This window comes from Sorex araneus, chromosome X (assembly GCF_027595985.1).
Source record: "Sorex araneus isolate mSorAra2 chromosome X, mSorAra2.pri, whole genome shotgun sequence".
NCBI classification, from domain to species: Eukaryota; Metazoa; Chordata; class Mammalia; order Eulipotyphla; family Soricidae; genus Sorex; species Sorex araneus.
Window position 1 is genome coordinate 244,692,429 of NC_073313.1, and position 12,902 is coordinate 244,705,330.

The 12,902-nt window shown below is 34.7% G+C and overlaps 1 protein-coding gene across 5 annotated transcripts in view; it reads right to left on the reverse strand.

Annotated features, from left to right (window-relative positions):
• ERBB4 (erb-b2 receptor tyrosine kinase 4) overlaps nucleotides 1–12,902 on the reverse strand; it is a 1,184,587-nt gene that overhangs the window by 768,346 nt on the left and 403,339 nt on the right. For all 5 annotated transcript variants that reach the window (XM_004601330.2, XM_055119903.1, XM_004601331.3 and 2 more), the window contains exon 2: nucleotides 2,515–2,666. In XM_004601330.2, coding sequence (XP_004601387.2) covers nucleotides 2,515–2,666 — 152 coding nt within the window. The remainder of the gene's footprint in view (nucleotides 1–2,514; nucleotides 2,667–12,902) is intronic.

Here is a 12,902-nt window from a genome sequence, read left to right on the forward strand (position 1 = left end):
GACATACATACTAGATCTGTGATGGTATCACATTGAGAAGAAACTCACATGTTCATTTGGAGAAGAAATCATATATAAAACAGGGCTCGGTGATTATTATAAACATTAAGAAAAGTAATTTCTTGGGGAACTAATTCATTTACCATAAAAAATAGTGACACTCTATTATATTTTCAGCTTTGTTCTAGACAATACGCAGATAGTAAATGAGGTAAATACAGGAAAATGTGAGAAATCTGTGACCATGAATAATAGCAATTCAAGTGATTTCACATAAAGCAAAATGCAAAGCAAATACTACTATCATATTGCTAGCTGAAGATAAAAATAGGATTATTAGGAAAATCATTCTTATTTTAAAAAATATATTTTTGACACAGCAGCAACGAGTCCTGGAGGGCACCACAGCACTGGAGACTATTCCAGGCCTCATAATGAGCCAATTTCAACCCGGCACCCCAGATGGAGCAGGTTCAGTGTCCCCACTTTCTCCAGATGGAATCCCGGCAAGCATGAGTTTACACAAGCAAGGCCCTGGTATGTGGCTTTCAAAACTAAATTTCCAAACTGCATGGTGGCAGTGGAACCGGGTAGTCTCACCCAGGCTTCCCGATGCCAGAAGTCATGCCCACAACCTGCCCCCAAGTGCCATCTTGGCACACCAACATCCCAGGCCCAGAAACTCCCAATTGGATTCCAAAATAGAATGGCTCCATACAGAAATGTCTCTAGAACCCAACCATTTAAAATCTTAGAATTTCAGAAGAACATGGCTGCTTATGCGGCCACGTGACCTCTTGTGATATGCAAAATGAGCAATGAAAAATAAATGATATAGCATCTTCCCCTGGAAGGCAAGCTTGAATGGTGGTGGGAAAATTTGAGCAATATATAATGCCCCAAAATAGAGAGAGTATCTGAGTTATTGTCTGCCATAGAGGCAGGGTAAAGACTGGAGTGTGTGTGGGGGGGATAATGGGGACATTGGTGGTGGAAAGTTTGCACTGGTGGAGGGATGGGTGTTTGATCATTGTATGGCTGAATCTCAAACATGAGAGCTTTGCAACTGTATCTTATGGTGGTTCAATAAAAACATTTTTTATATATTATTTTTTCTTAAGTACCTAAAGACAAATTAACTCTAGAATGAAATTTAAGTTTTTATCCAAGGTGCTTCTATAAACATTATGTTTTGGTTGTTCAAAACAGGAAAGAAATATTTTTTATAAAAGTTGTTAATGATTATAGTAGCATATTATATATAGTATATGCAATATGTAGTATATCTCTGAGCAATACAATACATAAGAAAAGGCAAGTGTATCATTCATTAATTCCAAACTTATTGGGAATGATAACATCATATAAGTTAAGTAGATTTCCTTAGCATTGACTTATTGCAATTTGCAATATACTGAACAGATAATATACTTTGAAGGGATGTTACTATGATAAGATTAGTAAGCTAATTATATCAGAATAAAATAGTTTCTTCTGATAATGGGGGGGGGCATGCATTGTTCAGGAATAAACCGAGCTTTCTGAACACAAAACATGTACTTCAGCCCTCAAGACCAACCAGTTTTAACCAAAAATCCCCAACAAAAGCAATGTAGCAGACAGAAAGCATATATTCTTACTTGGCTAATGAGCAATTTCAGTTAAAAATTCAGACTTTTCTCCATTTGTTTTGTTAAAATGCCTAAAACATTAACAGCATTTAGTCTACTAGTCTGCATAGTAGCGTAGAGATAAAGGAACTTTTTCTCAGGTAAAGTCATACTTATACATACACATACACATTTACGTATAGCCCCTTATCAATCTATGTAAGAGTTTATAACTTCCTTTGAGTATACTTTAAAGGTTTTCAAAAACTGAGGTCATTTCCTCTAAAGATAAGTATTAATCTCGCTGTGGTTCTATGGCATTGTATAAAATTTCCAAAGTGACAGAATAGGGATGGGAATTTTAGATTAAGTACAGTTACCAATTAATTAATTAATTAATTTTGGTTTATGGACTACACCTGGCAATGCAGGGCACACTTCAGGCTCTACACACACACAGGGATAACTCCTGGCAGGGCTTGGGGTATGATATGGGGTGCCAGGAATAGAGCGCTGGCCAGTTGCATGCCAGGCAAACACTCCAGACCCCTGAAGTTATCAGTTCTTGTCTGATTAGACTCTAGACTCGCCTAGTCCCCAGTCTATCTTACTCTTTTCCGCAATTCAGAAAAAAGGCATATGTGCTAACTGTCGTGTATTATAACTAGACTGAATCTTCAAGTTTATGACAACCACAACTGCTCAAAAGTCAGGGTATCAGCCAGAACAGCATTCGAGGCTGGTTCTTTTCGTGGCTGTGCCTCATTATGCATTTGTCTGCCTATAATCATTGTCTCTGAATGGCAGCAGAGCACAGCCATCAAGTACAAGCAAGCTCATCTGTTGCTATATACTGTGATGCCACCATTCATACAAGAGAAGAGAAAGAGGCAGGATGCCTTACCCGCAGGAAAGAGAGGTCCCGGTTGTGTTCGATGCTGGTTATCTCCAGGTTGCCCATGACTACCTCGCAGTTCTCATAGTACTTGCGCAAGGCTCGGTACTGTTGTTCCAGGTCAGAGAGAGAGCTCAGTTTATTCTCGGTTCCAGCACACACTGCCAAAACAAGAATGAACACAGAAAGTTATAAAACCTTATCAAGACATGCATGATGACACCATAAAGCTTTTCTGTTCCAGAGCCCTCTGCTTCATTGATTTGACTGAAAATATTTTCAATATCATTAAGAGTCACACACTGATAATTTTACTTTTATTTTTCCAGTTTCATTGAGGCATATTGACATAGAATGTTGCGGATGTTCAGTATATATACATGCATGTATAAAAAACTTATGTGGTTGATAAACTTGTATATTACAAAACAACCAGCATAGTGAACACCTCCATCATCTTATAATTATCTTTTTTGTGATGAAATATTTAAAATATACTTTTGTAAAAGAAAGTTTAAAAGATGTAACAAAATACTTTAACTATAATCACCATGACAGGCATTAAAAATTTATAGTTAAAATTATATACTTTCTCCAAAATCTCCCCATATACATTACCCTGCAAGTCTTGATAAAGCACCATTCTACACATCTATAAATTTTGACATTTTAATACTTTACACAAGTGTAGTTCTAATATTATATTATAATAAATTTTACTATCCATAGAATATAGAAGAATCTTATTGCTGGAAGTATACAAAACTTGTCAATATATTTAATTTTATTTAAACAATATTTAAGGGACTCTACTGTTTTTAATAAGGTGATTTTACCTGCATAAGTAAATAAAAATGTGAGGGTAACAATTAAAAATAGTTAAAAATAAAATATTTGAATTGCAAAATTGATTCTTATCAATTCTTATTAAGTTTTTTACCCAATTAAAACTCAGCCCATATGCTTTCCTAAATAGTATCTTTCAAACAATTCTAATCCAGTAATTTTCATCCTTTTTATGCTTGAAGATAAGCAGATAGGTGGCATGAAACCAGGGTTGAACAACTTTGACTCTAACATTTCTAAGCATACTAAAACAGAATATAGAATAGTGAACAGTGAATAAGTCATCCCAATGCTCATCAATTTGTTTGAGTGGGCACCAGTAACGTCTCTCATTGAGAGACTTATTGTTACTGTTTTTGGCATATCCAATATGCACGGGTAGCTTGCCAGGCTCTGCTGCTGCGTGGGCTCGATACTTTTGGTATCGAGAGGGACGGAGGAATTAAACTCGGGTGGGCGGCATGAAAGGCAAACGCCCAACCACTGTGCTATCGCTCCAGCCCAGAATATAGAAGAAAATATAAAATTTCATTAATGTCAGCTATGTCATCATTGTATATTCTTTAGTGTACTGTGATAGAACAGGCTGATGATCATTTATATTTTATGTTTGGGGTGATTCTTAAAACTGATCATATGTGAATGTTCAGAGTATACTTATGGTTTTCTAATTCCTTGGGAGTCAGTATTGCTTTTCTTTCAGAAGCTTTAGCATACTTCTCATTCTGTATTTACTTGCTTTATAAATAATTTTTAATGTATCAACTCTAATACTCAAATGAATAAAAATTATGCATTTTGCAGTAATACACATGCAGTTAAGGACAGAGGAATGTGAAGGAAATGAATCTTCTTTAGGAAGTTACAAACTACACAACACATTTAAGTCAATATAAAAGTGCAAACTTAAAAGACACTAAAATAATGAAGAGATAATATAAGGGTTGATTTCCATGCCCTTTACATGACCCAAACACCAACCATCACCAAGAGTTATCCCAGAGCACAGTGCCAGGAGTAAGCCCTGAACACTGTGAAGTATAGCAGCCCCCCAAAAAGAAACAACAGAAAAACTAGAAACTTATTGGTAAATAATAAACTAAAATGCACAGTTACATGTTATAAATGCAAAATGGCAAAAGGTGATTCCTGGCTAGTTCTTTTGTACAGAGAGAGGAAAAGTAAATAATCGATATGAATATAACTCAGATAAATTGGGCAACATCTAGGATTATTCAAAGCTTTTTGTATTATTTTGTTTTTAAATGTTTGTTGTTTGTTTGATTTTTAACTACAGGTGGCAGTGCTCAGGGCTTACTCCTGGCTTTGTGCTCAAGAATCGATCTTAGTGCTAAGGGCAAGAACTTGGCCCACTGTCTTGGCAAGAACTTGGCTCTGTCCTGGCCCCTGTTTTGAGCTTACTGGTAAGCCTAAAATTACTTATTTTTTAAAAAAGTGAACCCGAAAGTCTTCAAGAATAGAAAAGCTCTTTAGCCACAATGAAAGCTCACTACAAAAACAAAATGTTAATTTTTCTCATCAGGATATCTAAAGTTCACTAAGCAGTATAATTTCTAAAATATTATTGTTATTTTAAAATATTCAATAAATATAACAATTTACCTCCCCAAAAGAGAGGATGAAGGTCTAGTCCCTGGTACCCGTGCATGTGAGTCCATTTGGAAATGGGCACTTTGTAGATATAATCAACTTAAGATGCAGTCAGAAGAGTGAGCCTGCATGATTAATCTCCTTCCAAGAATTGAAAATCACCAAGCGAAAAGTAAAAACATATGAAAAAAAGACGTGCTACCACAGAGAAAAAGACTGGACCAGCAAACCCAGGGCAAGTAATGCTATAGGTTGTTGGCGACAAACAGAAAGTAAAAAGAGACTATGGAAGAGTCTCTGGAGTGTGAGAGGGAGCACAGATGAAACTGATATTGAGCATCTAGCTTAATTCCAGAACCATGAAATTTAATAGCAGTTATGTTGTTTTATCTGAACTAGCTCATGAACCCCTTCACCCCACATAATTAATGTAGATCTTTAGATTATTTCTCTCAGAATCATTACATCTGAACTCATGTTAAAAATCACTTTCTTGGGGCTGGAGCACAGAGGGTAGGGCGTTTGCCTTGCACGCGGCCGACCCGGGTTCAAATCCCAGCATCCCATATGGTCCCCTGAGCACTGCCAGGAGTAATTCCTGAGTGCAGAGCCAGGAATAACACCTGTGCATCGCCAGGTGTGACCCAAAAAGCAAAAAAAAAAAAGTCACTTTCTTGGGAATGGAGAGAGTACAGGAAGTGCTGTCTTGCATACGATCAAGTATCGCTTAGTCCCAGCACTGCACATGGTACTCCAAGTATTGCCAGGAGTCCCTCACTCTTGGCTTCAGAGTGAGAATTATCTCTGAGCATCACTGGTTGTGGTTTAAACTCTTACCCCATGCATCACTTTCTTTCTTAAAGGTTAATTAGCTTATCACCCCAGTAATTTATGAACTTAATCTCTCCTACTTCTTGCTAAAGTTTCTCATAGATCATACTGATCTCTGTTTGATACCTAAATGCAATCATTAAATGATGGTCTATGAAACCATGCTGGTCCAGGGTTTCTCATGGATATGATGGGATTTATCTGGTGCTTTTGCAAATAAAGTTATAAAATGATGAAGATGAATGATAAGACTTTTAGCATCTTCATTCTCTTCTTTCTTCACAGTAATTAGTCATACATATTTTTTCTTTTGGGGTAACACCCGGTGATGCACATGGGTTACTCCTGTCTCTGCACTCAGGAATTACTCCTGGTGGTGCTCTTGGGGGACATGGGATGCTGGGATTTGAACTTAGGTTGGCTTCGTGCAAGGCAAACGCCCTACCCGCTGTGCTATAGCTCCAGCCTCTAGCCATACAATTTTTACTTGAACAGTTGGACATGTTAAGCTTATTAAGAGGCAGAATTCTGACATTCCCCAAAACCTTATTTAAAACATGTTTGGCCACTGAGTTTTCCATTGTCACTCTTGAAATAGAGTTATTGTGGATTAAACCTGAACCAGCATCCTGGACCTTAAATATAGGCTGCAGTCTAGAGAAAGGCTAAGATTCAAGCACATAGGGGTGATTCTGCCTAGTCAGATTGAATTTTAATTTATTCAATTAATAAGCAAAGTCTGAAATAATCCTTAATGGGGCCAGAGAGATAAAACAACAGATATGGTGATCGCCTTGCAAGCAGACGACTTGGGTTAAATCTCTGAATCATATGGTTCCCTGAGCTCCACCAGAAGTGATTCCAGAGAGCAGAGCTGGGAATAAGCCTGAGCACCACTGAGAGTGCCACCCCTCCACAAAATATCATTCTTGATTATGTGAATATTTTACTGATTCTGTAGACACTTTCCTTCTCATTAAAAATAACACATACAAGATTATCACTGTTGGTATGCACAATTTATTCACTGCAAATAGAAGAACTGCGGGTTACTCATTCAGTTCCAACACACATTCCTTATCAATCAAGATAAAAGTGATTTTTTTCCAGCAGATCAGAGACTATAAAACACTCTTAATACCTGAACTTTATAATATTGCTCCCAGAAAACCAGTAACAAAACCTGTATTAAGTTGTAACTTCTCTGCATTTATTAAATATATATATTGCTATAAATTTCAAAGAAGACATTTTAATAAGTTGACACCAGCACTACAATTTGTATCAAGAAGTCACATCCAAATGTGAGTCACCAGATACATTCTAGCAAATTTATGAAAATACTGATAAATTGATACATTTGATGCACTATTTCTAAGTATACTGGTTTATACTTTGTTGCAGTATCTTTAGGTAAGTACACATAACATAAGTTTTAATCATGTTTTGCTGTACAAGTATTTTGTTCTGGACATAAAATTTATGTTGAAATATAAAAAATAATACACTAATCGCAAAAAAAGTTTTAACATTATTTATTTTCACCTTTCCACAGATGATTAATATATTTTACAGAAATATCTATTTAATTGAAAATCTATGAGTTTTTGTATGTCTGAGTCTTGTCTATCTGCAAGAGAGAATTATAAATATGAATTTATGATTCTTAAGATATATGTTATATAATAAAATTGTGTATCTGCTGAGTTATATAGCACAGTTCCCTTCTGGAATTATCATTTAACAATATTTATCGAATTAATATTAAGGAATTATAGTTGATATTTGAGAAACATCTCTAATTCTGAAATGTTTACTAGATAATTGAAAATCATCTGGAGTTTGCATGTATATACAATCTGAAAACAAGAAGTTAAAACTATATATATATTTCTTCGCAGCAATAAAATCCTCTAATAATCAGAAAATTGGATTAATTGGAATTATCTAATCTCTAAACATACTGATTTTGTAGATTTTATTATAGACTATTCCATTTAGAAATTATTTTGGGCTCATTCCTCTTTATGCTTGATCCAAACTCTGCAATTAGTCTGTAAAGATGCCTCCTAATTTTTATATTAAAAGACAATCTTGATATTAAAAGATCTAGTTGAATAGAAGCAAAAAAATCATTTGTGTTTCTCTTCATGGAGACTTCACTGAATGCCTTGCAACTTCCATTTGTCAATTGATTTTACAATCAGGCAATGTATACAGGACAATGTTTAAACCATCAAGTTTCATTGATTTCACAAAGCTGTTTATCAAACAGAATGAAAAATCTTTTTTAGCAGCCAGAGCAAATTTAACAAAATCTAGCCCCCTCCCCTTGCCAATACTATTATGAAGTTCTTAAACTATCAGCTTACAACAATTCAAGCTTCAAATATCATGAATTTACATGCGCTCCCCAGTGTTTTCATTTCAAATGTAACTCCAGGAGTAAAGCTTTATGTGAGACCATAATAAAATTACCAATTATTCTCCTTGGTATTGATTTCTTTGCAAAAGTAGCTAGGGTTGCAAGCATGGACTTTTTCTTCTTGAAACAAAATTTACATCCAACAGTGAGAGAACTACATAATCCTCATTCAGGAAAAAACTTAATAATATAATTATAAGTTTGCAGCAGTATAGAAAGTTTGGTCAACAAAATTATTCATCTGATGGTTAAGAAAAATACATTAAAACCAAAATGGAGAAACAGTAACAATATGCATATAAATACTGAAATCAATTCTTATTTCTAAGCTTGTCATGGTTGTGAAACCAGGATTCCATGTCTACACAAAAAGACAATGAGGGGTGAGAAAAAAAATTGGCTTAATTTTAAAACTAAGTATGTATGTCAGATATGTGTTAGACTAATCATATAGTAAAATCATATAACAAATATAATTTGACCAAAAATCATGGAAAATATGTGATAAAATAATTAACATCTATTATTCTTACAAGAGATGTTAATTTTTTTTTTACCATTTTTGTGTGTGAATCATACTAATAATTTTTTTTTTAACTAAGGCAGTGAAGTGGCGTCTGGAGTGATAGCACAGCGGGTAGGGCATTTGCCTTGCAACCCGGGTTTGATTCCCAGCATCCCATATGGTCCCTCAAGCACGTCCAGGAGTAATTCCTGAGTGCAGAGCCAGGGGAGTAACCCCTGTGTGTCGCTGGGTATGACCCAAAAAGCAATAAATAAATAAATAAATAAATAAATAAATAGTAAGAAAAGGGCAGTGAAGTGGGCAGAAAGGATCTTATGGACTACGGTGGAGGAACATTGGCATTTTGGTAGCTGATATAATATCCATAAAGCTATAATTACACTCTGTAAAACAGTGTTGCCTCAATCAAAATACCTTTTCATAAAAGAACCCTCCTAAGGTTTTTGCTCTTGCATCACACTTTCAGACAAATCTGAAATCATATCCTGCTTCCTTTGCATCTTTATTTTTTATGCCAGCTAAAATCATATAACACATGCATATTTACTTGTTTATAATATTTATTCTTGTTAGGATGTAAACTGCATAGCAGAAAGTGCTTTATCTTTAACTCAGAGAACAGGTAAAAGAAAACGTTCTCAGTCAATATCCGCTGATTAAATAAATAGCATTCAGTGTCTACTTAGAACTATAATTGAGACAGGATCAAGCACTGCCCATACTCACTTTTAAAAGCTGAATGAAATTAGGCAAGTCACTTCCTTAATTTAATCTAAGTTTTCATCTCCATAATGGAGAAATTTGTGTTCAGTACCCCTTACACTAAACCAAGTTTACAGATTAAAAATACAGAATATAAATGCGCAGCCCCATCATTCAAAACTCAAAAGATAAATACTGGCAATATTATCTTAATGGGCATAGAGGGAGAGAGATCATAGAATGGGTAAGCTTCTTGCTTCGAAGCTTTTATCCCCATACTCCGTGTGTTCGCCTGAGCCAACCAGGAGTGATCCCTGAGTCCAAAGCCAGGAGTAATCCCTGAACATTGCCAAGTGTGGTGCTCAAATGTGTGTGTTTGTGTGAGTGTGTGTCTGTGTGTGTGTGTGATCCCTAGATCCAGGAGTAAGCCCAGAGCACTGCTGGGTGTGGTTAAAAAAGAAACAAACAAAATAAAACAAAATAAACCAGGCTCAAGACTACATGAAAGCTTATGTATGAGTCCATTGATAGAGCATTTTTGAGTAAAGGTAAAACTGCAAAGATAACACAGAAGTGGTTGCTAAGTAATAGGGAAAGAATTAGGATTTGATTAAATTGTCAGGAGAGAAATTTTGTAGTAGCAAAACTGTTCTGTATTTTGACTGTGATAGTGATGACAGATTAAAACTCAGAGAAATCTACACTATGTTTCATAAAAATGCTTTGCTTGACCCGGAATATTTTTTTATCATGTAGGATGGTTAAGAGTCTGATTTTACTACTTTTTTTTCATTTCAAATATGAATGCTGATTTTTATGCTGTTTTTTATTTTTGAAAATATTTTACCAATTAAAGTAAATTATTAATGAGTTCCAAATATTAAACTACACTAATATCTCTTAAATGAGCCATACTTGTCAAATAACAAATTACTATCCTTATGCCTTAAGGGTTCTGTTGCATTTTATTAATAGGTACTTTCCTTTTACTATTAAATATCTTAAAAGTTATTTAAAACATTTATATTATTTGTTTATTAATTGACAAATAATAAACATAATAAAATATTAATGAAAACACCAAAATAGGGTATTTATTTGCAATGTATACTGCATAAAACCTGAAAAACTAGATTTCAATGTATACACTGATACATTTAAATAGTATGTGACCCCTAAGCTTTTGCTCTGATATTTCTATCTTCTATCATATTTTATTTACTCTCAAGTGAGAAAATAAGAAATATGCTAAAATGAACTAAACCCCTTTATAAATGAATCTTGAGCCAAAAGAAAAGGGGATTTGGCATTAGAGACCTTCACTAATAGAGATGTGTACCTAGCAAAGTCAAAAGCATTCTATACCACACGCAGAGGGAAGACGCACGCTCACAGACTACCTTCTTCTCTATGATCTATTCTATCCACAGTCTAACTGATCCATGCTTTGCGTTTCATGTTTACTTACAATTGTCTCAAAATGCTCTTAAAAAGGTGAAGATTTCTAAATTATATTACAATGCCATTACTGGATATTAGTAAAAAAGTAATTAAACATATAAGAACATCTGTCATATATATATACACATATATATGTATATGTATATATATATACAAAACGGTATGTTGTGTGCATGTTCTCAGTTGGTCTAGAAAAAAATATAGATTAATCTTGTAATGTTTCCATGTCCATGTTTTTCATTTTCCATTTTAAAGGTTTGATCTAGGAAATCTAAAAAATAAAGTATGCTGATTTTAACACACTAAAACAATTAGAAATTGACTTATAATTGTCCTGATATAATTTTAGTTCTTAGTTACATTTGTGTCTCCTTGACTTTAGATGTTGCATTGTATTTGTCCAAATTCATTTCATAAGATTTATGTGCTAAATGCATATATTTTATTTTCCAGATTTAAAAACTGCATTTCTATAATTTACCCTTCATTAAAATATTAATAAACTTCCCACCACTCTACCACAGTATCATATTTGTCCTTTTTAGCATTCTTTCCATCATCTGCTCTAAAGTCCTTCTTATTTATTTCATAGTATTTTGTTTGTTGTGAAAATGCTAGGTTCTTAACTTTAATGTAGGTACTGGACTTGACAAGCAATTAAAACAAACAATTTCCACTCATCAAGTCTTGCCAAATTAGTCATCTGCCATCTGCCCCATCATCTGGCTCTCCTTGAGGTCTTGCTGTGAATCTGGATGCACTCTCTCAGATTAAGAGAGACGGTGCAAACCTCCAAGCTGGGGAAATGCCTGTGGGAGCTAAGTATATAAACAGTAGCAACCATCCTTCTTCCCTAGATTATCATGCCTTCAACCATCCCCCAGTGTGTAATAAAAAAAAAAAAAAAACAGCCTGCTTGTGTAGCCTTATCACTATGAGACCTTTGCCGTTCACAGTAATTAAAATGGCAATTCATGACATTTTTCTTCTCCAGTAGAAGTATTTAAAGAAAGGGACTAGAATGATGTGTCTCATATGAAGCTCTGCCCACCTATCTAAGGTGGCTCCTTTAGCACTGATAAATATGTGTATTAAAAAATAGGCTATGGTCTTGTTCTTGCAATGGTAGTGGAGCACATTTCCTCGCTTTCATTGGTAAATGTTTACTTGGCTGTTAAAAAGCATTACGTACTGTCTAGAGATATTCATGGATACCATAGGAGTAATAGGCGAAATTAAGAATCAGCAAGAGTGAAGCATGGTCTTGTCACCACCCGCATGCTCCATTCTGAAGGAGCTCCTCTTATCTCAACCAAGGCTGCTCTAGGTAAACTGTATGGATAGGCAAAGGTCTCTCTTTAAAGAGGAATGTGCTTCATGAAAGGCCACATAGCAAGGTCATTAAGATATAGACTGTATTTAGACTTTATTTAGAGAATCTACTTAAAAATGTGGACTCTAGTCAGGGGATCGATCTATCCCCTGGTTCACAGAACTGTTTGCAATAATGACGCTTCATAGCTACACACTTGTTATTCAGCAACCCTAACCTGCTCTTTCAAGGTAAAGCTGTGTCAAAAGAAAAATTTCTTTAACTCATAAGAGAAATATGCTAATGATAGTGTTTGAGTAAGAGGGAAGAGGAGAGGAAAGAATGGAGCTGAAATACTTTTTCTCTCGCTTTTTTATTTTTACTGAAGCTGTTTCTTCAGATGATCTACATGTAAAATCTAATCTTAGCACTATTCTAACAAAAGATTTGAGCTTTAGAAATTAAATCTAAGTCACTAATTTTCTTAGTTGACAAAAAACGCCCACCCGTTCCTCATATAGACTACATATTAAAATGTCATGTTTTAATTTCTTTCAGTCTTTTCATAATCCCAAATCTATTATTCTGAAAGAAGACTCTAATTTGCATTTGCTTACTCCATCAAAAATAGATTCAGATCATCAGGTGTTGGTTAATATATAATATCATCAACTGTAAATACT